Raw genomic sequence first — 26,659 nt, forward strand, 5'->3', positions numbered from 1 at the left:
AATAAGCAAACATTCTTGGTCTGAGCAATCCGACAGCCTCGCCTCATGTTGACATAAATTAATTGACTGTAGTATCATTAACAGATTCTATACGCTATAGCAAAACAACAAGCACATACAGGCAAGTATTTTACCAGTATCAATAAAACTATAATGAGGCTATTAATGTAGTCCAACTGTACGTACAATCTGGCAATACCGCTAAATCTTAAAGAAATGAAAAATATCTGTTGCAATTTTCGGATTTGCATAAAAGTAATTCTAGTTCATCCAAGTTGTAAAACAATTATTTCTTTTAATACAAACACATTCCTTGGTAAGACAACTTTATAGCGCTGTTTGAATATCAACATGAAGTAGTAATGACAAATTTAAATGTACACTATCGCCTCTGTAGTTTCCTGATTACATAGACAGCACGATTATTTTATTTTTATTCTGCAACGCTGTGAGGAAATAAGTAAGCCAAAACCCATCGCAATAAGGACTACAAAGCAGTCTAGTCCCACCTAGGCGGGCTGTTTTGGGTGTCGGCGTGTACTTACAGTTAGTCCATTATTTGGTAGACCTTGTTACTTGTGATACGTGTTGTTTTTACAGAAACGTCGGTTGTTTTGTCTGTTATAACTTACATTTTGGTTATTGTTGTAAAGTTTCTAACTTTAATTGTTATGTTATAATCTCTTTGACAGATGCTGTTATAAAACATTTTTTATAAAGCCTAAATCCACAAAACAGTATTACTGCTCTTAACATTTATAAAATCTGCATAATTTAGTATTGATTTTATGGCCAATAAAGAAATAAAACTTGTACATACTAATTTCAGTTGTTTCGGCACATAAATATGTTGCTTCATCACTGCCATCGATGCAATCTACAATGCCATCACAAACCCATGTACTTCTTACGCATCCACCAGCAGTGCAATTGAATTCCGTGTTCGGCTTATCACATGCACACCCCTCAACCTCATCACTGTAGTCTCCACAGTCATTCATGTAATCACACTGTAATTGTTCAGGAATACAATTGCCATTGGCACAATGATATAATCCTGATGCACATTCAAGGCAGTCGACTTCATCACTACCATCTGTACAGTCATCGTAGGAATCACAACGTTTATGTTCCTCAATACACATTTGACCATCCGCACATCTGTACTCATTTCCACCACATTCAGCTGCAAAAGAGTAAACAGGTCGGAAAAATGATTCAATTCCGAAATAAAACTGGAATTAAAGTGTGTTGCATTTACATTTACACATATTAGTGTCTGTTTAGAACTTAACGATGGGTCGTAACTTCGTAATTTCTTAATCATTAAGTGGACAGTGCCTAGATCGGATCGAAGCAGAAAGAAATGTAAAAAGCCGAAATCACTGGTCATTCCGTATCATAACCATTCACTTGTTTTAACCCATTAATAGCTAAGCTAATTTGTGCATGGATTGAGTCAAATTGCCCAAGGGTATGTAGGGTGTACTCATACAAGACAGGCCCACCAGTACTGGTCAATACTGATCTTTACTTGTCCATTATGAACACATCCTGCATACCCTGATGGGAATACTACCTGTCAGAATGGGTGTCAGAATGGATGTCAAAGATCTGATCAAAACTCGGAAAGAGTGTCTAATGGCCATCCTTTTGTAAGAGATTCTATTTGAATCGCTTGGCATTTCGTTGTGGTAATAGAAAGACAAGAATGGATGAAGAAAATACATGCGCGTAGCCAGCATTGTCAGTCGGGGGGGGGGGGGCAGGGCAAACGTCAGTATCGTCCCTATTTTTCTCCTCCCTTCCCCCTTTTCTTTTCCCCTCCCCTTTCCCCTCTTTCCCTCTCCTTCCCCTTTTCTTTCTCCCTCTCCTCCTCTTTCTCTTCTCTTTCTCCCTCTCCTTCCCCTTCTTTCTCTCTTTCTTCTCGTCCCCATTTCCGCTTCTCCGCCCCCATTTTAGGTGTCCGGGGTAGTCTTCTCCCCTGCACCCTCCCCCTGCTACGCTACTAATCGTTATACTGTACATAGTTCATCTGGATACCTGATTGTGCTGTGGTACTCGAACGTTCTTCAGCTGTAGTCGTTGCCTCGTGGGTGTCTGTCTGATCTGTGGTACTCAATAGTTTTGCTATACTCGATGTCTCTATAGTACTTGATTGATATGTGCTACTTAATAGTTTTTTCGTACTCAATGTCTCGGTGGTAACAGGTACTTCTATTGTACTGGATAATTCTGTAGCATGTGGTGATTCTTTGGCAGTTGTTGATTTTGCAGTAGTCACTGGTGTCACTGTAGTTGGATCTAAATTGTCAACAGCAGTAAATAAATATTGTACAATGCCTACATATCACCTTACAATTTGACAACATATAATCCATACATTTAAATGTAACCGTTTGGTGCAAACAAGTAATTGTTACATTCTCACCTTATCAGATAAACACCTTAAAGAAAGTAACTAACCCCCCTTAAATAATGACCATTATTCAAAAACAGGCGATTGTATTACAAATCTGTAAAATGCGTTGAAAGCAGAATTTATTTCTGCACATTTTGACACCTCATTTGTAGCAATTGCTTACATTTAAATTAATGTAACCCAAGATTTGAATGTTGCAGTAAATTCTATTGATTTTGTATTCAGTATAAATGGAAGGAAATCTGTGTACTGATATCTGAGTGTTTTTGTATTGTATATGTTCAACTTTCAAATCTGGACATCACTACATTAAATTGACCGGTCTTTTATTGTTTTTTTATTGGCTATCGTATCAAATGAAGTGTCAAAATGCGCCGGAATAAATTCTACTTCCAGCGCATTTTACAGATTTGTAATACAATAGTTATTTTTGAATAATGACCATCATTCAAGGGGGTTAGTTACTTCTTTTGAGATGTTTATGCAACATTAAATCCCAGATTTGTACATATTGCTTTTTCGTTTTATTTAAAAGGCGCCCTGTGAATGTGTGCCAAAAATCGCTCTCATCCTCTTGGCTTGCCAATCCCCCCCCCCCCTTTCGGCTTGCTAAAAATTGCTCCCCCCCCCCCCCAATTTTACCCTCCCATCAGGGCTCATAACTATTGCACAGCCCCTTACAAACGCAGATTCTTTACAATCAGACGCCTCAAAGCACATCTACATTGAGTCACCTGGACATTATGTGAATTTAGACCAGCTCAAGATCTTGTGCTGATACTGCAGATGATTTAAACGAGAACGAGGCGTCAAGGAAGCTGTGCAGATCTAAGTTAACTAGTACAAACTTCTAGGAGTCTACGACCTGATGATACACACAATATAATTGAAGACCGAATTAAAAAGTGTATTTTGTGTCTGACGTCGGGGCAAAGGCGCATTTTTGGTCTTGTTGACAGGCCGTCATACCCAAACTAGTATATTTAATTTTGTCTTCAATTATAGCCTCACTCCCGCTGATGAAAGATGGAGAGCTAGCCAACAGCAATTTCCGAGTTAGGAATAATTTCTTGTGTTTGGGATAAATCATATTAAACATCCATATACAAGTATAATATCTAGAGCCAAATGATCGTAAAGGCAATTCAAACAGTTGAACGCGGGAAAACATAAATCAAGGGGTTGGGTACAACATCATCATCCCCTTTGGTATGATGAGGTCAATTCATTGATATTACCTGGTACGGCAGTTGTTGCTAAATTTTCAGTGACTGAGTAAATGGTTGTGAGGCGACAGGCTGCTTCATCACTGCCATCATCACAATCCGCTTTACCATCACACACTAAATTTGCATCGATGCATCCTCCATCATCGCAAACGCTTTCTGTGGATCTACAGCAGCCAGGCGTTTCATCACTTCCATCTGAACAGTCATAATAATCGTCGCAATACCAATTATCTGGAATGCAGCCACCATCGTTACATTCAAACTCCTCGCTCTGACAAGAACCTGTGCCCAATATACACAAATAACGATGGTAAAACAAATTGTAAAACAAATACACTAAAGTTGCGTAAAGTTTCGTATAGTTTGGTAATGTTTTATTATACATGTTCAGGGGCAAAAACAAATCTTTCACAACCTTTCATGATGTTTTCACCCTGGAACATATATTAAACATTATAAAACCCTAAGAAACTATACGTAACTTTAGTGTGTAGAGGTGAACTTGGCCCCTATTGAAAGGTCTGACACATAACAAACTATACATTTTTGGAATCATCATGACCATACGAGTAATTTGATATAATACTTGACACAATTGGAGCATTTTGAAAATTTGACCCCCATGTGACCTTGATTAACCCCTCCCCGGAATGCCCGGAAGTTTCAGGAGGTGAGCCCAAGCTAAATGTATTCAGAATCAATCAAAGATCCCAAAACGACTCTCAAACTTTTGTTCTATGATTTAGTCACGGAATCTACAGGCTGGTCCTCTACTATATATAATATTATTTGAAAACGTTTGGATTTTGTCTGGTGTTTGATTTTACGGGGATGACGCAGCACACTTTATGCATTTTACTGACATGAACAAACATCGTCTGCCCTTCCATATTCCATATGTGTTTATATCGCCCAAATCGCTTGTTTGGTTCAAAGTTCAATTCCACATTTACATTTATTAACGCGAATGCTAATCGCAAAGTAGGAAACAAACAGGGGCGTAGCCAGCTTTCTTGGTCAGAGGGGGCAAAATAATTTTTTGGGGCACAGACAAAAAAAATTGCAGTTGCATCATACAATACATATACCTGTTTTGTTTTTAGAGAGACTGTACTCTTCGAGCTTACAAATAAGGCTTATTGTGACGATGTGTGCGAAAAAATTGTATTAATTTGCACTATTTTCGCCTATGATCGTGAAAAAGGGGCTCCTTGCTCCTTTTCTTTTCCTTTGCCCTTCAGATTTTCTCTTTCATTTTTTGTCACAGGGGCACTTTTTTCTTTCTTTTTTGTCAGGGGCACTCTTCCCCCCCGCCACCCCTGCTGGCTGCGCTACTGGAAACAATGGACACAGATGATTTTTCATACTGGTAAATGTAAGTTACGGTGGCATACTTACATACTTACATACCATGTAGTCTACACATTATCAATTGTTTAAATAAATTCTAAAATTTTGTCTTTATACATGGATAAAATTACTTACTGCATGATCCAGATCAAATACCTTAATTGGATAGCAACGTAGGATTGTTTTTTTTGTGGGATCTGAGAGTACAGCAGCCATATCGAATTGCATTCTGAATACGAGGTTTATTCTTCTAATATAAAAAAAAAATTGACCTTTCATAATTATTGAAGATATACATTTTTCGCACAAAATACCTAATTGTTTGGTGTTTTGGGGAAAAAATCTATATCTTCAAAGTTCGAAATTTTCATATGATGGACGGCTTTTCATCCCAGCTGCATACATTTTAAGTACAACTTCGAGGACTGTTAAATTGCAAAAAGTTCCTTCATTTGCCATAAAATGTGTATTATATCACGAATTAAAAAATTATTTGATATCAAAGGACATTCCTCGTATTTAGAATGTAATTTGGTATGTCTGATGTGTTGTCAGGTCCTACGAAAAATACATGAAAACGTCGCTATCCAAGCCCCTAATACGTCAATAGATCAGATGGCCTCATTATGCAATAAGGATTGGATGTGAACATTTGCCAGTGTAAGTCCAATTGTTCTGATTATAGATCAAACTAATTAATATTAAATAGCTGTATTAACAATTAACCGATTCCATATTTATGCAAAGAAAAATGCTCTTTACACATAAAGTGTGCGTGAAAGGTGCCCAAAACCACTCAGCGTGTAAATCACGATGTGCTTGGGTTATTTCCATTTATACAGTTATAGCGCCTTCGTGCTTTGTGATTTCCCTAAACCAATCATGACTAACTCGCTCAATAGAGGTTGTTCGAGATAATTATTAATATCGTATGGTCAGAGCCAAACGGTGCATTTTTAGCCAAAATGAGATTTTGGTAGCAAAATAATCCTTAGGGAGGGATCATTATTAAATTGACTTGAGGAGGGGGGGGGGCATGACATTTTGACCTTATTATTGGAGGGGGCATGAAATACAAGGAATGGAGGATTAAAGGGGGACGTGAAATTTTTGTGCAAAAATATAATTATGAAAATCTTTCATTCCTCCCCTGACGTAACTAACGATCCCTCCCTTACTACACTGGGCATCTTATGATTATATAGCCATAAGGGACCGTTCACAAACACTTGTTGGGGGCCTGATACAAAATATTTTCATCGTGAAATTTTTTCGGGGACCCTCTTTTAAGATCTCAAAAATTTCAGCCCCCCCCCCCCCCTATTTTTTTGACGTGAAAATTATTGGTCAACCCCATAAAAAAGCATATAAACTCAAATATCCCAGGAAAATGTGTGGTCATTTTTTCACCCCCCCGAGTCAAAACTTTTAAGGGGCCCCTTTTTGCATCAGGCCCCCTAACAAGTGTTTGTGAACGGTATCTAATCAAGCTGCAGCCACAGAAACTGTAATCAGTGAAAATGTAAAGCCCTAAGAGCAACACTATGCATGAAATGCGTGAGAGCCAAAGGCCCTAAGTACAAAAATAATTGTATCTTATAATGGATTTTTTGTATACCATAAACAAGTTATAGCCACAGAACTGTTATCAGCGGAAATGTGAATCCCTAAATGCAACACTATTCATCAAATGTATCAGAGCCAGAAGGCCCTTTAAAAAAGTATATAAACGCCTGTATCATTACATGACGTTTCTGTACTTAGGGCCTTTTGACTCTGAACCCAAGATCTATATTTAACATGGTGGTCTACTTGTTTAATGATATTCATGTATATGGGAAGGTTTGGGGCATGCCTGTTTTTGCCACGACTTATGTCGACTTATTATCAGCATTATGTCAACATGACGCCAAGACAACTTACCAAAAAATGTAAGTTAACATGGCAAGATAAATTATCAAGCCAAGTCGACATACCAAACAATGGATGTGGTCTTGGCGAAATAAATTATCATGCCAAGTCAACTTAGCATAAATGGATGTCGACATGGCAGGATAACTTGTCACATCAAGTTGACTTAACAAAAAAATGTTTTAGTTTAGGAGATACAAATGTCTCCCAATTTACACGAATACGTTGTATTTTGGCTATTATTTTTCCTGTGAAACGGGAGTAAATTATTGTTCAAGGTCGTGAAAGGTGCCCCAAATCAACTCAGTTTAGAAATCATGCTGGATTTCTGTTATTTTTCCATTCACACAGTTATAGCGCCCTCGTGCTTTAAATGCCTTTATGGTGTTCGTCACATTCCTATCGGAACGTGACGAACACCATTCGAACCTAATACCTATAGATTTATATCTTCCGCTCTTCTCCAACGTGCCTCTTTAGCTCAGTTGGTTAGAGCGTCGTGCTAGTAATACGAAGGTCGCCGGTTCGAATCCGGCCGGATGCACTGGGGTTTTTTTTTCAACGTTTATGTGCACTGGTCTACTCTGGGGAAAGATTAAAGTTTGTTCAATTCATAAATTTTTTTAATTTTTGTCCCTGTGGAATCTAAATGTTGAAAATTTCCCCTGTAACACACGAAATGTACATCGTAGATAGGTCAAACTATACTCTTTCTGAATCCTTATGATGACAGCAATACATTGGTATTATTTTAAGAAGATTTGACCAACTTTATAATTTCAAACCTGCATAAGCGACCATTTGGGATATTTGCAATTAAAGACCCATTCAGTGATCCCAGCGAAAGTGTAAAAAAATAAAAAATTGTTCATAAATTGCTTAAAAGTGAAGGATAAGTCATTCAAATTATCATTTGGTATTATTGAAATGAAAAATTTGGCAAAAAACGAAGAAAACAACAGTTTTGATGAAGTTGAAGCCCCATTCAAATATATACATGTAGCTAATTTAGATACTGTCAGTATCTAAATTACAGATCCATATAAATGTTTATTTTTGTCTTAAATACACGGCTTTCGGCTGAACCACTAATAGGCTATGTTAACACATTGTTGACAAAGACAAAAGTACCAAAATCTGAATTTTGATGATTTTTACGATCGTATCAGCAAATCACTGAATGGGCCTTTAATTATGCACTGTTCCTTGGATATTCGGGTAATTTCGATTATAGTGTTTTTGTATGGGAGATTCCTCGTCAAGACCACTTCAAAATAACAAAGTTATTAAAATACCTCTAAATAAACCAATGAAACTGAAAATAATGAAAGTATAAAAATAAATACGTGACTCATACAGGGAAACGAATTGGTAAACGGCATTCAAAGGCAAGAGATTTATACCTACAAAATACATACCAGCAAACACAAAAAAATGGTGAGTTTTTTGTGTTTTGGGGTTTTTTGGGTTTTTACCTTAGCCAAATGGCATTTGGCTAAGGGTCTCTTTTTCTTAGGTTCTGATTCTTTCTTTCTTTCTTTCTTCTACCAATCGTATAATGAGCCATCGTAGCCATATGCGTTTGTCAATTTTGACGAAATTTGGTTATTATGACCATTGGGGGGTGCCACAAATGTCATGTAAAAATGTCTGGCGCAAATGTCATGTCAAGGTCATTGTAGCCCAAAACGTGTTTTTCACTTAAAATGCTACCCCTTCCCCATATTACATAGCACCGTGACATCACTTGCACACATGCATCGTCTATAGCCAGTGTCTAAAGGTTGGACACAGAATTGGGGTCAAATGTCATTTAGGGGTCATTTCCGGCATGTAACCAAATACCTTCAATCGGTCGTCGTAGCCATATGCTTTTTGCCATGTTGACCATAGTTGAGCATTAAGACCATTGGGTGGTGCCACAAATGCCATGAGATCATTTGCGTTCAAAGTTCTTCCACTTACGGACAATGACGAAAGACGTGATTTTCACTAAAATTTACTAGGGGGCCCTATGACCCCCTGATAGATTTACACACAAATATGTCATCCATACAGCAAAGATATATAGTCCTTACAAGCCCATTGTGGTTCAATGAGCCATGTAAAATAATAATTGGGCTGATCATACCTCATTATGTGTACTTTAAAGTATACATTATAGTAAGAATAGGAATGTCCTTGCAAGGCTTTGTAAAGATAGGTAAACAATCTTTACAGAGCCTTCCAAGGGCATCTGTGTATTTACCTAGCTGAGCTACAACCTTGGCGAAAAATTTTGCCACACCTGAGCGTTAATTGGCCAACATCCTGCCCCGCTGCCCTATTGCAATGTTGATTTGCACAAAATCGTCATCATATCTACATTACAGTCTCCCAACATTGAAAAATGGGGGGGGGGAAGAGGTAAGTGTAAGCTGAATGTACATTTGCAACTATTATACAAAATAATACAGAACTATCACATATTTGGCTCCGATTGCGTGCTTTTAACACCAGAACGTGCAGGAGTGGCAACGAATTTCCGCCAAGGTTGTAGGTCCTGTTTTTATATCCGATTCTTCTTCTTTCTTTCTTTACCAAATACTTTCAAAATGATGCTGCTCCCGTAAATTACATGTAGGCCTACGTATGCCGTCACCACCATGAACCATAGTCTGGTGGTACAAATGTCGCATGAACAACTCTAAGTCAAAGGTCATAAAAAGATCAACATCACTGGCTAAGGGCCGTGCTCTGTGAGCACAATGTCTAGTTTTTGTGTTTTTTTGTGGGGTTTTTTTTGGTTTTTGTTTTTCTTTTTCTTTTTGGTTTTTTAATAAACATGATTTGTTTTTGGTCAAAACATATAGAATAACATTTAATGTCTGTTGGGTTTAAAACGTCTTATAATAATGTAATTGAAAATATTTGTGCCAAAATAATTTTGTAAACGCTTTTAAATAATACTACGTTAGAATGCGTTTCATCAAATTTTCACAAACATTTTAAAAGTTCTAAAAACTTTTTTACCCTGTCTATATCCTTTATATAGACTGACATTTAAACGTTTTCTGGAGACTGTTGTATGTGTGCTGGGACACGAGTATTAGTATCTTAATTGTTAATATCAGTTGATATATTAGTTATTTTTTCCACACAAAAGACATGTTTCGCAGCTTACCTTGCCATCTTAGGGTCATTGAATTTCTATGCTTGTATCGTCTATATTCCTTTGAATTATGTTGACATTTATTCTTTAATGAAAACCCACGCTAATACAAATTATACTTATTGGATTTCTTTACCTGCTATAGCATTTGATATCAGCGCATACCGATGCATGTTATTTTTCTCACGCCATTTGATTTCAATTATTATTATTATTATTATTATTATTATTATTATTATTATTATTATTATTATTATTATTATTGTTGTTGTTGTTGTTGTTGTTGTTGTTGTTGTTGTTGTTGTTGTTGTTGTTGTTATTATTATATTATTATTATTATTATTATTATTATTATTATTATTATTATTATTATTATTATTATATTATTATTATTATTATTATTATTATTATTATTATTACTACTACTATAAGCTGCACAGTTAAAAGTATAGGAAGGTTTGTTCCCTGTTTAGCAACTGAACACTAGATTAAGCTCTTAAACGCTTAATAGATTCTAAACACATTTACATGTCTTATATCAATATTTGACTATATAGATTCAACTACACCATTTTCATCCTGATATTGCAATGACATCAACGCGTTGAGGCAGCCATTTCCTGCTCGTATCTGTGCGGCGTCCTTAAACGCGTGCGTATGTACACCAGCGCTTTCAACGAAGGTTAATGATTTGAAGCTGCGCCCAATGAAATGGGCACTGGCGTCACACGAGGATTTAAAATGAATCTAATACAATACCTGATCTTCAACAGCCTATGTTTCTCTACTTTATTAATAGCAACTCCAACATGTCCAAGGCAAATGATTGTGTTCAACACCAGAAACGTAGGAACATAATATAAGAAAACTGCTCATTTAATAGCACTGATCAGGGGATGATGTCAAGGTCAGGAAGACACAGTAAAAACAGAGTGCAGAGGACGTGACTGGGTTGGTCAAGGAATGCGTCAGGATGTACCCTGCCACAACACCTATTTAACATATATGTGATGCGATCAAGCAAAATCAGTCGGAACTCGCAAATATTGATTTTGAGATATAGCCGAATAAAGGAAATATTTCCTTTTGTTTCTTTTTGTTTTGGAAACTCTTTAATTGCTCATATCTTTGGAACTGGTTGTTCAATTTCAATGGGGTTTTCTGCAAAATCCAGCTTTGTAAATGTTTTTTACTCTCCTGTAAGAAACTGAAAATTTATTATTGCCGAGTTCCGACTGATTTTGCTTGATCGCATCACATATGCAGAAAATTGATCAGGAACAGGAGTTTCCTTTTTTTCCTGGAACTCTAAGAATCAGAAAATAAGTGTTACTTTTGACAAATTGAATCTGTAGTTCTAACAAAAACAGTTGTGGGTTTTCTGTGACGGTATGTGCGTTGGCATGCTCTAAATTTTGTGGGAACGGATTGTAGGTTAAAAAGCGTTAAAAAGTACCATTAATTATACCCAAAGCAATGACTATACCAACCGATACAATGATTGCATTCACGCTGGTAAAGTGGTAATACAGATCCAATTAAGGCTTATTTTGAACATGTTAAAGGAACAAGCGCAACAAATTAGTCAGACTGTTTGGTTCATTGCATCGTTGATTGAGATCAATAGGGTATAAAGCCGCTTAAAATTCTATCATGACAGTTCACTGATTTTCGAGAATATCGAACTGTAAAACGTCAACAGCAGGTAAAAACACAGTAAATATAAGTTGCTGAAGATACATTCATTGAATATTATGTACGAGTATTGGTGTAACTTATTGACGTACTTTTCTACTTCATTTTATTTGGCAATTTTAGTAATCCCAGCGAATGTGTAAAAAATGAAATTGTATAAATTACAAAAAAGTTATGGATAATTCGTTAAAATTGTCATCGTTTATTATTGAAATGAAAAATATTATTTGGCAAAAACGAGGAAAACAGAGCAGCAGCCGATTTGCCCTTCTTTTTGTTCGTTTTCAAACTATAGCGGAAGTTTATAATGCGTGTTTTTTCAAAAGCTATGATTTCTCATCCTAATTAATGAGAAGTACTAATTAACGTATAAACAACTTGGCCTGTCACATTGTTTTGAACGAGACAAATTAACACGATAATTAATATCTACGCCCAGTGGTGAATTTCAGTGGGGTGGGAGGCAAAATCAACAAATGTTGTGCAAAATTACTGCAAAAAGTGGAAATGTTCGTAATTTTATTTTTTTTCGGGGGGCAACAGGGGCAAGAGTTCTGACTGGATGGCATTCCCCATGGCCCCCCGTGGCGCCGCCACTGTCTATACCCCGATCAGTCCCAGAGGGTTTTAAAGGAGTATTTCGTGATCCTAGCATCCACTTTTTATGACATTTTTCAGTACATATGCACGAAAAAAGCATATTCCCAAAATTTCAGTTGATTCCGATTTTGCGTTTGCGAGTTATGCATGATTATGTGTATTACACTGCTTAATAGACAATACGTTGTAATTTCGTTCTGGTGCACCAGAACGAAATTCAAATTTCGATATCTTTGCTAAACGAATTAATCTGCAAGAAATATTTTGTACATAAACATTATGTAGCCAGAGGTTTCCAGTGATATAAAAATCTCAACTTTTTTTGAGAAAAGTGGGGGATGAGGCTGTGGATCACGAAATGCCCCTTTAAAGGTTCATAGAAATGAGAAAATGATAAATTTTGTCTAATTCTGATCGCTTTTGAAAGAATTCTCATTTTAAATAAAAAATTAAGTAATTAAGTTTAAGTAAAATTGTTTACCTCTAATTGACAATTTCAACCCGCCCCCTGATATGTGTTAAATACTAGAGCCTGAACGTCGCATCAACGTGATTTATTTCCCATGTCGATCCGATTTACCACATGATAGTAAACCCAACTCATTAGCAATTTTACCGTGATAATATAAATTGAATTCTTTTGATTCATCTGAAAAACAGGATATTGGGTTCAATTGCTTTGAATGACTTGAATGATATGAATGGACATGTAACCTTGACTTTATATAGCTCCTTCAAAGCGAGACCCCACAACTGCAAGTCAGACACGTGTGTATTATGCCGGGGTATACTAGTATGTCACCTAGCCTTACAGCTCCCACGGCTCACAGTATTCATGCAGCATAATAATAAATAAATAAATAAATAAATAAATCAGTTTGACCCACTTTTTAACAATTGCTAAATGGAGTTTTTTTAGTGACTGTATGAGAATGATTGATACCCATAGTTATTGAAAAGCTTGTTTGTCAAAACATACATCGGTCACAAAATGATAAGAATCTAGAACTGTGTTACCCTTCATGATGTTAATCGGTCAATTAGTTTGTATTATACTGTATCATAACATCTTTATTGGTAATATTAACATAAGAAAGTTCGGTGTAATATAATGGTGTCAGGTTCAATAACTATGGTATATATTTTTATTGCTAGGAGCTGGAAAAGGGATATGTTTTCATCTTATTTAAGTCAAAATGGTCCATATCTTACCCAATAATCTTTTGTGATTTTGCTCTCACCGAAATGCCCCTTACGCGCTGGTCGACTTAAGGTCACACCTTATATTGGCTTATCCGGCGATCCATCAAATGTTTTAATTGCCCTAAATTTCTATCTGTGATTAACTCATTTCAATGGAATTTTGTGTACAGGTGATATAATAGAATCACCACATGACACTTTTGAACTTTATATTGAGTGTCCTCTTTTCAAAATAAGCTTTTTTTGTATGAAAAATTGGTTATAAGGCTCATTAAAGATCAAGATCATTTAAGCTGTTTTTGCTGGTCGACTTGGGGTCAGAGTATATAGCATTATATATAACAAAATGCAAAAATATGCAAAATTTAACATGTCAGTTTTAGACTATTTTAGCCCAAATTGAAGTTGAATTTTACTATATAACAGGCCAATGCACGCGAAGCGCGCAAAATTTTGCCATTTTTTACCCTATTTCGGCTAAAATGCTGCACGGGGTAATTTTGAAGTCGAGGGACAAAATGAGGCTACCTAATGCATCTGATGTATAGTAAAGGTGCATGGGGGTATATAGACATACGTCTCACTTCTAACGTTATAAACATCTCAAAAAAAGTAACTAACCTCCCTTAAATAATGGCCATTATTCCAAAACGGGCGATTGTATTACAAATCTGTAAAATGCGCTGGAAGCAGAATTTATTTCTGCGCATTTTGACACCTCATTTGTAGCAATTGTTTTAATATTGACGTCACAACGTACATTTAAATCAATGTAACCCATGATGTGAAAGTTGCAGTGAATTCTATTGATTTATATTCAGTATAATGGAAGGAAATTTGTGTAATGATATCTGTGTGTTTTTGTATTGTTGTAAGTGCAACTTTCAAATCTGGACCTTACTACATTAAATCGACCGGTGTTTAATTGTTTTCTGGGCTATCGTATCAAATGAGGTGTCAAAATGCGCAGAAATAAATTATTTAAGAGGGTTAGTTACTTTTTTTTAGATGTTTATATACACGACATGCAAAACCTCGATTTGCATGCGAGACCGAGTAGGGGTGATAAAAGATGTTTCTTTAATTTGGTCATTGACGACAAAAGAAATCACCAAATTATGAAACCAAAACAGATGGAAGGTATCACTTGAATGCGGACAATGGGCCTGCAGCTACACGAGGGTTTATGAAATGACCTTGACGACCAAGTAAAATAAAATCAATAAGAGCAATACGTTCAAAGTGCTCCATGTAAGCATTCGCTGCCAACGGGCTACAAGGGCTGCCCATCGCACACCCATCTTTTTGCTGGTAATTTTGTCCCCTAAACAACATCTTCAAGTTTGACGTCATCAACATCTGTGACGTCATCGGAGGTGTCCTAGTACTACATCACTAGCAACAACAATCTTCAGAGCAATAACATCCGCTGAAGACGCCGGTTGACCCGGTGAAAGCGCTCCGGTGAGTGTACCAAATTTGAGTAGCGTAGAAGTATAAATTTGCTTTCTATATTATATCATGACCATCCTTGCATCATATAGGTAACGGTAGTGATGAATCCCGATGTATGTTTTAACATTATTTTCATTTTCTATTTGTATCTTATTCTATATAATACATAATTCCACATTTATTTGGAGTATTATAACCTGTATTTTGTACAACTTTTTTTTTCAATGGTCGAGGCCCAATGCCCTTTAACCTTTTCTCAACGCTCCATATAGCAGAAAAATTAGCCATAAACACGCTTACTTATTTTTCGCATCGCTAAGATACGTGATCATCTGACGTCAATTGCTTGTTATGGACGCACCATTTGTTTTTTCTTTTTCTTTTTTAAATGTTTCCTTTATTTTTTTTTACCGCGGTCAAAACATTTTATATTTTTGTTTTAATTTCAATTTTAATGTATACCTTTATACAAATTGGCGGGGGATTTGTTTTACTCTTAAGTAAGGCATTTTTTTTATCTGTCCTTAGTGGGCGTATTTATTGTTCTACCTCCCCCCCTCAAATGAAATGGTGTGCCCCTTATTGGTAGGCTGGTGACCAAATCAAATAAAGTCAAAAATTCAATTGAAGTGCTGTGGGTGTATATGTTTACCTTCCGTCAAGGCTGAGATCTCATGGGTAAAAACACACTTACCAGTAAAATATAATTGAAAACCGACTAAAAAGACTAGCTTGCGTCTGACGTCAGGGCAAAGCGAGACGTGATTGGTTGCTGACCTGCGCAGTACAGCATTTTTGGTCTAGTTGACAGGACATCATACGCAAACTAGTTTTTTAATTCGGTCTTCTATTATATTGTTTTAAAAAGGCTTAGGCATATACCCATCCATGTCTAATCGTCAAAGCACCCTTATCACACAAATATCCCAATGTTATAAATTTTATTAGGCCATGTATAATCAAGCTTTGCCGTAATTTAAACTTCATGTTCGTTTTCGAAATTAGGCTCTCGAATACAGGCGAGATTTAAAAAAAAACCAATGCGTCTGATTGCATCATACGCTTGTTAAATCCTTACAGTATTACTATGCGACGATTTATTTGTATATTTAAACCACAAACTATGCATTTATTACAAAGCATTCTAAACGATTGTCGTCAACTAGAATATAAATACCTGTTTGTCCTTGGACTCCGTAGTTAGAACTGGATATCAGAAAGCCTAATAGCATCGAACCCAGAAACGCATGCATCATCCTGTAGATAACAAATATAGAAATAATAATAAATAATAGACATAAATACACAAGATGAGCAGGGCTCAAAATAAGACCGTACCTCATGCCTAAACCACGTGAAAATTGCGGGGCGGTGAAATAGTGACTATTCTGACTAATCAGCATCAACGTCAATCAATGACATTACCTGCTGATGCTATGCGCATCTGAAATCTTACAAGTGTAAAAAATGTGGACCAGTGTAAGATTAAACTTTAGAATATGAGTTCGTGCCAGTAAACATGGATGAGATTGGCAGATTTCAAAAGCAAGAGTTGGTTTATTTCGAGCACTGACGATGGGTAGATGCTGCTCAACTTGGCTTTGCTTTTGTACCCTACACGGATTTTAGATGGTTAATTTAATGTGTAGTATATCACTCATAAACATCTCAAAAAAAGTAATTACCCCCCTTAAATAATTGTCATTATTCAATAACGGACTATTGTATTACAAATCTGTAACATGCGTTGGAAGCAGAATTTATTTCTGCACATTTTGACACCTCATTTGATATACGATAGCCCAGAAAACAATAAAACACCGGTCAATTTAATCTAGTAAGATCCAGATTTGAAAGTTGCACTATACAAATTTTTACAATACAAAAACACTCAGATATCATTACACAGATTTCCTTCAAATCTTGGGTTACATTGATTTTAATGTACGCTGCAACGTCAATATTAAGACAATTGCTACAAATGAGGTGTCAAAATGCGCAGAAATAAATTCTTTCTTCGAACGCATTTTACAGATTTGGAATACAGTAGCCCGTTTTTTGATTAATGGTCATTATTTAAGGGGAGTAATTAATTTTGTTGAGATGTTTACATAAATTGGAAAGTTCTGCCGTGGTCCAATTCATTGTCGAAATTTACCAGTAACTTAATCGGCGAGTCCACAAGGCAGCGCACGCGCAAATACTAAGGAACTTGCACAATTTGTACACTCTCTTGCACGTACCCGTATATAATATCTAACCCAGACAAGGAAACTTGTACGCAATCAATATTGGTTAAAACTGTAACACGGTTGTTGTTAATGGTAAAAATAGTCAAATCAACCAATAAATGTCAAAAATTTATTTTAATATTATCTATTCTAGTTTACAGTGACACCTTATTATTTTCCCTGGACCATTGGATGCATTGAATTAGGTACTAGCATATTACTTGGAAATCAATATTAACAGTGTCAGATCTAGACTAGTGCTAGTTTTCGTGTCCCTCCCGTGAACGTAAACCTAATCCTACCCAGGAAAATATGCACGAGGTGTCACTAGTGTTGAAACTGATAATAATGAACGCATTCAGTTGAACTCGAAACTATGCAGAAGTTTGTCATAACTAAAGTATTGACTAAATGATCATAAAAAGTTATTACTTTGGTCGCAATTAAAGAATCCTGTATTGTTATCGATTGCAACATATTTCGGCATGAATATAATAAGAGCTCCGTTATTGAGCAATTCTGATTTGGGATCTACCGATTTATTGACCTTCAAGCCCAGAATAAAATTTACCTAGAGAGCTAGTAAACAGCGGGAGTATATGGTGACTGAAAAGATCAGACATGAAACAGCTATTAATTGCGCAGTACAAAATGATACAATTCCGAGTTTTATGTACAAATGTAATAGTTAGAGTAAGTGAACTAAGGAGAAGTCTAGTAAAATTGCCAAATCAACCAATAAAAAGTTAAGTAAATGAGTGGAACCTGCATTTATTTACAGGACGGAGTGCTTATCTGTCTTTCGCCAGCAATTAGGTCAGACTTCACCGTGAAATATTTCTGTGGGGGATCGTCAAGCCTCCTTTACAACGAGTGTGTTACTTTCCCAGCGTTAAAGAATGCAGGTCTCCATTTATACAGAATGTAATAATGAAAATTACACAAATGCAATTTCGCTTCTCAGAAAAAAATTAAAGAGCTCATGGCAACAATGTTATAATCAGCAACATCTTAGCTAACAGAAAAACTTTACTTGGTTTCTTTACTACATGTAGTGCGGGCTCAAACGCGTTGCTCAATTAACTTAATTGTCCAGAAAATTAGTTGGGCCACTTTTGACATTTTCGCGTATATCAAGCTTGATTAGCAATTGCATTTTTGCTTTTCAGAATAAAATAAAAGGAGTCATGACGTATTAATTGATACGACGTAGAATCATTAATATCCTGACTAAATGAAAAACTTTACTTAAGACACGATCTGGTCCATGGGGGCCAAAGGAGGCATTTTTTAAAATTGAGTAACTGTAATTATTACATTATACATACAATAGGCTATCACTTACTGAACACACCAAAGGTCTAGCATACTTGGTTCTAAAGTTATGAAGTTTTTTGATGTCTATTTTCTTATGTATTTTATTGTTTTTTACTCCATATTGTTAGCTTTATTTCAGTTTAAAATTTGCCGCCTTTGGCCCCCATGGACCAGATCGTGTCACTTATGGTCCTAATTCAGATTCAAACGCTATGCCCAGTTTGGGCCACTTTTTGCCAATTTCAAACATCAAGTTTGGACCCGTAAAATGAACTCTCATGCTTAGCGTCATACATTTCATACAAAAGCAAAGGTTTTTCATGTTTTTCTTTCGCTTAACTTACATTAGTAAAATTACAAAATCATTAATTAATAAAATATCACTTCAAAAGCTTGTTTAAAATTACCCATCTTAAGACCACCGACCAGATAGTTCATGATTCAACTCAATTCAGTCACTTTTGCTAAGCTTGTCGACCACCAATTTCATTGAGACAAAGCTTATGTAGTGACTTAAGAAATTACCTTGACGATCAAGTAAAATACAATCAATGAGTGACACGTTTGCCTAATACTATTTTCTAAATTGTATAATTTTTTGGTTACAACCTGTACACCCAGGTGGAGAGGAACAATCGACATAAAGTGCCTTACTCAAGTCAAGGGTACAAGACGATGGCATCCCGCTCCAGAACTTTTCTACCACCAGTGTACCCCCTTTTTAAACAATAATTAATACCGATAGGCCCCTACTTACCGACGTTAGTAGGCACATACCCGTCTCGTCCACCTGGGAGTGCTGAACACTATCTTTATTTGTTACGTGGTATATCGAAAGGAGACACTTTTGGACAGGACGTGAATAGAGAAAAAGCAAAACAAATTTCTGGGGGTGATTTTTTCACAATTTGGGTTTGTTGCAAATTTGCGATGTTAAGGGATGGGGCATGAACGTTTGGACAGTATTTATTGTGGGACATTAGAGCTCATCAGAGATATAGAATTACATTCTGAAATTCTGAGCAAAATATCATTATTTAAGACACGCAAAACACTCAAAATTGATAAACTACCCAAAAGTGTCTATTTTTTGCTATACCACATCACATTTGATCGCAGAACTCAGCAGAATAAAATGTACATCTTTCTTTTTAATTTCGATATAGATCAGTTCAAACGCACCCTGTATCTGTTGCTACAGTTGACCTCACACTTTGAAATACCTATAATAATAATATTGTCGCATAGACAGTATAGATTTACAGGTTGGTGTTATTTAGTCATAGTCAAGTATTTACCCTTTGTGATATGCGCTTTGGCTTTTCATGGTATAAAGCAACAAGGAGAAGTAATTTGCCATGCTGAATTAAAAAGGTCTTGTACAGGGTGGTCCAAAAGCAAACGTTAATTCCGCCACGTTAAAAAGTTAGTTTGAAATATGTATTGCATATAAAGATCTGAGCACAAGAAGACCGTAAGTCAACTTGGCCCCTCAACATGTATACACTAAAGTTACGTATAGTTTCTTAGGGTTTTATAATGTTTAATACATGTTCTGAAAACATCAAATTGTGAAAGATTTGTTTTGGCAAATCCTGAACATGTATAAAATATTACCAACATTTTTTTCTTCAACAAATACTCTTAAATAGATATTCATTCAGAATATGAAGACCTGAGCGCAAGAAGACCGTAAGTCCACTTGGCCCCTCAACATGTATACACTAAAATTGCGTATAGTTTCGTATACTGAAAAAAAGTAAATTACAAATGTGGCACCAGTTTTAAGTCAAAGGGTCAAAATTAAATTTTGATTATAGTGAACTAAGTTTAGGAAAATTGTTGCGAGAATCGGTTTTCTGTCTCGCCGAATGTGCAGCCCGATGGCATTATGAAAATTACCTATGGTGTTGCGTTAAATCTACATGCATTTATAAATAATTGTCTTTTCTTTTAATTTATTCTATGATGTTTTATAAAATTGGCATAAGAAATTTGTGAGTACGGTTTATGGTTTTACTTTACTGTGATTTTATTGTAAGTGCAGAATTCACTCATATCTGCTAATCATGTCTTCATTATCACGATTATCATTATCATATGCCTGTAATCTGTCGTCAGAAAATATGGATTGATATAAGTATTTTAGAAATAAGCAATAAGCACGCATCATAAGTGTTATAACATAAATTATGTCCAGATATAGGTCTTGTGAATATTATAACAACTTGCAGTGATGCGACAAGTTAGATTATAGGGAATACAGATTATTTGGTAATGTGGGTGCATGCCTGGCTTCCCCCTAAATAACGGAACAAGGTCAAAGTGCAACCTAAAATTTGACATTTGACCTTTTTGCCTACAGCTTGAGAACCGATTTAAATTTGACCCCTGTGTAAAGTTCAATGACCGTATTAACATGCTCCCCTCCCCCACCTGAATTCTGGGTAAGTTTTTGTGAGATACTTTCAGACATATACTTTCATAAAATTGAAGACCAAATTAGAAAGACTAGTTTGCGTATGACGTCCTGTCAACTAGACTAAAAATGCCTAACTGCGCAGGTCAGCAACAAATCACGTCGCGACTTTGCCATGACGTCACACGAAAACTAATCTTTTTAATTCGGTCTTCAATTATACGATAGATGCCACTCCATAAAAAAATTGTGCTAAAAAATTATGCTGCACTTCTATAACTGCTTACAAATATCATCGCTACACTTTAAATAAACGTCACAATTGTTTTTAAGTTATTCATTAACACACCGAACGCACTATGCGCTCTCAAACCCAAACTGCCTGTCACATGGTTAATAAAACGACAGCCAAAAGGAGGGTGGTCGATCCCATGGGTACGAAAATACACCCTGATTCACATAACAGGTCATCAAAAAGCAGGCAGACACTCAAATTGCAGATATTCTGAATTACTAACACTAGGTGGAACTAAAAATCTGGTCACCAATAAATAAAATCAATAAATATTGGGGGTCCATTGGATAAAAATGGTGTTACAAAATAATTATCAATTTCAAGGTCACAATAATTTTATATTCTTGGTTATAAAACTAAACATAACGCAAAGCAAATTAAAGTTTCAATTATAATTAATACGTCCTAGATGTAGGACGGCATAGCCAAACATAAAATACGTCAGAATATACGCGTATTTAAAGTATTTTCTTCATTTTAAGTACTACTCGCAATGATTTTTAAGAATAATTTTGTAATGTTTAAAAAATTCAATTTTTTGTCCTATATTAACCAAATATGTTAACTCAAAATATTATGCTTGCTAATGAAATCCTACAAATCAACACGCATGCGCTGAATGTTGGAGCTTTTACAACACAGTGGTCCATATACATTCAAAGTTCGAGTACATAATAGTCTATATAATCTACCTAGAGTCACCGGCACTAGCTTTGAAGTTCAGCGTGTGCTGCGTTGGATTAGCGTGGTTTCTTGCATGTACATATGCGGCACATTGATCGCGCGCGTAAAAGTATGTACACGCACCAAGTAGCGCTAAGCTAACGCAGAACACGCTGTGCCGTTGACTGGAGGTAGATAATAGACTATAGGCGCATTAGCATCGTAGCGCGTGTATTGATCTGTCCAATTTACCACCAAGTTAAACCAGGGATGGTTAAACACAGTGTTCGCTAATAATCAAATACTACAAGCATAAAATAATGTAGCAAGTGACTCCTAATCCCAATACATACGATTAAATGTAGTTTGAACAAAATTCTTACCTTTACTTCAAAGTTGTCTGGTGGGAAAAAGATCCAGGCTGTAAAATATCACACTTAATGCACAAGGTGATTTGTTACCGAAAGTGATATCAATGTGTCAAACGGTCCGTATCCAAAGTTGGTATTCGACATAAAGTCAGTGAAATATGTATATTATTTTTCATATTTTTCACTCTCTAATGATAAAGGTTAAGCAAATAGGTCAAATGTTACTAATCAGTGATCAATAGATTCAACCAACTAAACCAACCAAGCAGGTCTCGAGTTCACTTTGACCTTGACGCTAATTACCGTTGCAACATGCACATAATATGGATCATGTCACCAGATAAATCATATTCCATGACGTATAAGCTAATCATGCGATCTTACCAACTTGTCAAATCGGTAAATTAATGTGATCAAAATGTTGATCATAAAATCTTATGGGCTGTAAAGTTTGGTACTAAGTCACAGACTTCATTGTCCCCGTCGAACGAATTCTCAAATAAGCTTCGTTTGTCATGTGAGTCGTTTGTCGGGTGAGTGAGTGTGTGTGTGGTAAAAAAAAAGATGACCCCTGACAGTCTGTGGTCATTTAACGGTCATCCTTTGATGCGTTTCAATTCATCAAGGTCACAGTGACCCATGGATTCAATAAATTGTAATTCTGCTGAAAATAGAATGAACGAATTTCACCCCTTCAGCAATAATACCCCAAAATATATATTTACTTGGGCATAATAGTAGCGTTTTTAGCACAAAAAAGACACCTTTTACTTGTTCTTTTGGTTCTGCATAGTGGAAAGGTGGGTACGGGTGTGCGGATAAGATGAGCGAAAATATTTTAGATTTCGGCACATTTATAATTTCAATCTCCAATAAACTATTTTGGGTCTATTTTCATCAAATATGGTATGTATAATTTCAAGGTAGACTTTTGATGTTACAGTCAAGGTCGTTCTTTAAAACTTTTTGACACGAAATAAAGGACAAGTTAACTATGATTAAATGAATGTACTTTATTTATTATTTTGTTAAAACTGGTACGACATTCGGAATGTTTTCCTACATTGAACAAGAATTGAATTTCAGGCTAGGATAGTTTGTGAATAGGCCTGTATGGTAGCAAAGGTCATACGTGATGTTAATATTATTACTTCATTGCGGATAAACCCGGGAAAATACATTCTGACTAAACCCAGTCAAGTGGAACTACATTTATGTAACTGTTTATGGTAGTCACGAGGTGTTCCAAAATGCAATATTGGATTTAAAGTACATAATAAAACGCTACCAAAACGCCAGGGACGGAGAGTGTAGCGTGGGTATTTGTAGCAAAATCATTTTTCATTTTCAAGAACAACTTTATTGCTCATTTGATAGCAATTGAGCTTTTTTAGTAAAAATGACGCTGGTGGCAGATATTCTTCTGTCAATGGGCTATTCCATTTAAAATCCGCACTACCCCTGTGAAAGATTTAATTAAAGTCTTCCACATACATGTAGGGAGTATGAGTTTTGAATAGAATAGAAAATTGGGTAACTTCAATTTGAAATACTCACTCCTGTTGTGAAAGATAAAGATAAAGCCATAATACAAGGGGAGTATGAGTTTCAAAATGATTAACCCTGACAATTACATTTGAAAAACATACTCCTCCTGTGGAAGATATATATTTCCAAAAATCTTCCACATGGGTAGCCCTGTATAATGGCTTTATCTATATCCTCCACAACAAGAGTGAGTATTTCAACTGGAATAGCCCAATGCACAGCGCATTATGTGATTCACTCAAATCAAAAGACAAAAATGTTGAAAATTGAAAACTACCATTACTAACTTGCTCAGTACCTTATTGAGGTTGAAGCACCATGTCTCTTGAATACTTGGTTACAAAGTTATTAACATTTCATATGTCCATAATTTGTCTTATGCTTTTTCCCCTCACTTTTTGCCTATATCTCAGTTTAATAATTGCCGACTTTAGCCTGATTGGATCAGATCTGGTCACATATCGACCGCTTGTAGCACAAAAAGGTTGTTTTGGGGTTTGATTTTTTTTTTCAAATCAGTCACTTGAATATTGTACTATGAGCATTGTCGTGTGTAAATTTAAAGCCAATGACATTGGACATTTCAGACATTTAGTGCCTCTACAATTATGATCGCTGCTGTATAATGCCAAGTTTGATTGGTTGGGTTCTGGTTGAGTTGGTTGCTTGGATTGTTTGGCGATTGATTACTGGTTAATTTAACCATTTGTGACATTTTTCAATACCTGTATTTATCCTATTCAATACGAAAGACAAGGTAGATCAATATATTCAGGAAAGAAAGTCCTATTAGGGAACGGCAAGGTCATCAACCCCAGGACCTCAACCATGCTAAGTGGGGATAGAACTGCTATATGCTAACCCGCTTCCCCTCAAAGTCTAATCGGACATTTTAAAAACATCCGATAGCTTTGAGTTTGCACATTACAATCCTAAAAATCCAGTGTCAAGGGACCGATTATGAAAAACCAATTGAAGGCACATTCATATCGAGGGTTGAGAGCTAGAAAGCTACAACTCACAATCACCTGCTCCCACAAAATGAGCATAAAGTCGACAGGGCACAGTAAAAGATACAGTCCATTAATCATGACAAAATTAAATCAATTGAAAACAAAAGACATTGTAGTGGAAATATTGGTTTTTGAAAACCAAAGCAAGGAGCCAACTTTATGCTCATTTGGTGAGAGCTGGTCATAGTGATCGAGTCCCTTGTCCCTTGTGGATGAACAAGTATAATGTGGCCACAACAGATTGGTTGCAGTTAAGGTTAGTAACTAATTAAATTGTTGCGATTTGGTAGTTCACAGCATCTTGCGAATGGTAGTGATCTTTGGCAAAAATTGCATTGATCATTCCATATCGAGTGTGTAGAAGAATTCAAATATCACAATACTTTTGTAGGTCCTGTGGTTTGTGAGTTATGTTATAAAGAGGGCTGAAACAACAACACTTTTGTAAAACGTACATAACTCATTAACAATAATACATCAAGGAAGTTTTCAAAGTATATGATTTAAACAAATAAATAAATTTCGGTATTTATATGGCACCTTATCACAGATCACGGAGTGTTCAAAGCGCTGTAATTTCGCTGCCATGGTGAATCATTACAATCAGATCGCATCAACTAGGCATTGTGCAGCCGGAATAGCCAAACCTATCTGCACTTAGATTGTAACATCCACCATTTATCTGTGCAGCTACCCAAATTCTATTGGGTGAAGGAAGTTTTTGTTAACCAAACAACTAATCACCGATTTTTTTAAGCAGGAGGAAACCGGAGATCCAGGAGAAAACCTGCGAGAGCGAGCATGGAATCGGGATAAACCAAGTGCACATGAGTCCTTGGGCCGCGCCGGGGCTTGAACCCGGGACCTCAGTGGTGCAAAGCGAGGGAACTAGCGCTGCGCTAACTCGCCCTCCCATTTGTAGAATGAACCTTTGCAAAACATCAAAGTGTTACTTTACAATAATATATTGCTTTAGATAGTGAAACCTCGTCTACCTTAAGAGGCTGGATGCTTACATTCAACTTATCTCTGATGAGCACTCCTTTGATATGTACGCCTTTATCAAAAAGAGTCTTCGCTCTAGATATTTGCAACTATAGGGTCCACAACTTATATGTTCCCCCTAATACTTCTTAAAATAAGGCGGAAAATATCTTACGAAATGTAAAAATGTAAAAAGATATGTATTGCCCTATTTGTTTTACCCCTGTGGATCAATTTATAGCGACACGCATTATTGCGTTCAGTCACAATGGTTAATTGTGTAAGAAAATAGGCCATTTTAAAAGTTGCGCCCTAGTCCATAGCATGCAGTCAGGTTTCTTTAACAGACACATGAATATGCATGGCCTTCAGTATTGTTTGAGAGTTGACTCCTATGCACTGAGCTGCAACTTTTAACACTGTTTAAAACGGTATCATTTTACATATTAAGCCATTGTGACTGAACGCAATGACGTGTGACGCTATAAATTGATCAATATGTGTAAAACAAATAAGGCTACATCTTTTACATTTGTATTTCGTCTTTTTTGATGATATGAATTTAGATTTGAAAGATATTTACAGGATTCCTTTGCCTTCCTCCCTATCAACCAAACTTAGGTATTTTCAGTTCAAAAATTCTGCATAGAATTATTGGTATAATTGAAAATCTGTTTAAATACGGTTATGATGATTCAAATCTATGTATCCTCTGTAGTAAGGGGTTAGAAAATATCCTGCATTTATTTTGGCAATGTGGTACTTCGGTTCAATTTTGGAAGAAGGTCCAAGATAATTTTTT

At 36.1% G+C, this 26,659-nt stretch overlaps 1 protein-coding gene and 1 non-coding gene across 2 annotated transcripts in view; one reads left to right on the top strand and one right to left on the bottom strand.

Moving 5' to 3' along the window:
* LOC140161734 (uncharacterized) overlaps positions 1-26,659 on the bottom strand; it is a 52,842-nt gene that overhangs the window by 23,083 nt on the left and 3,100 nt on the right. The window contains exons 2-5 of the mRNA XM_072185031.1: positions 16,194-16,273; positions 3,661-3,933; positions 2,044-2,304; positions 821-1,186 (exon numbers count right to left, since the gene is read on the bottom strand). Of these exons, the coding sequence (XP_072041132.1) occupies positions 821-1,186; positions 2,044-2,304; positions 3,661-3,933; positions 16,194-16,273 (980 nt within the window). The remainder of the gene's footprint in view (positions 1-820; positions 1,187-2,043; positions 2,305-3,660; positions 3,934-16,193; positions 16,274-26,659) is intronic.
* On the top strand, positions 7,383-7,456 carry Trnat-agu (transfer RNA threonine (anticodon AGU)). Its single transcript has one exon. It is a non-coding gene; the product is annotated as a tRNA-Thr (tRNA).

The sequence above is a fragment of the Amphiura filiformis genome, chromosome 10 (assembly GCF_039555335.1).
Source record: "Amphiura filiformis chromosome 10, Afil_fr2py, whole genome shotgun sequence".
NCBI classification, from domain to species: domain Eukaryota; kingdom Metazoa; phylum Echinodermata; class Ophiuroidea; order Amphilepidida; family Amphiuridae; genus Amphiura; species Amphiura filiformis.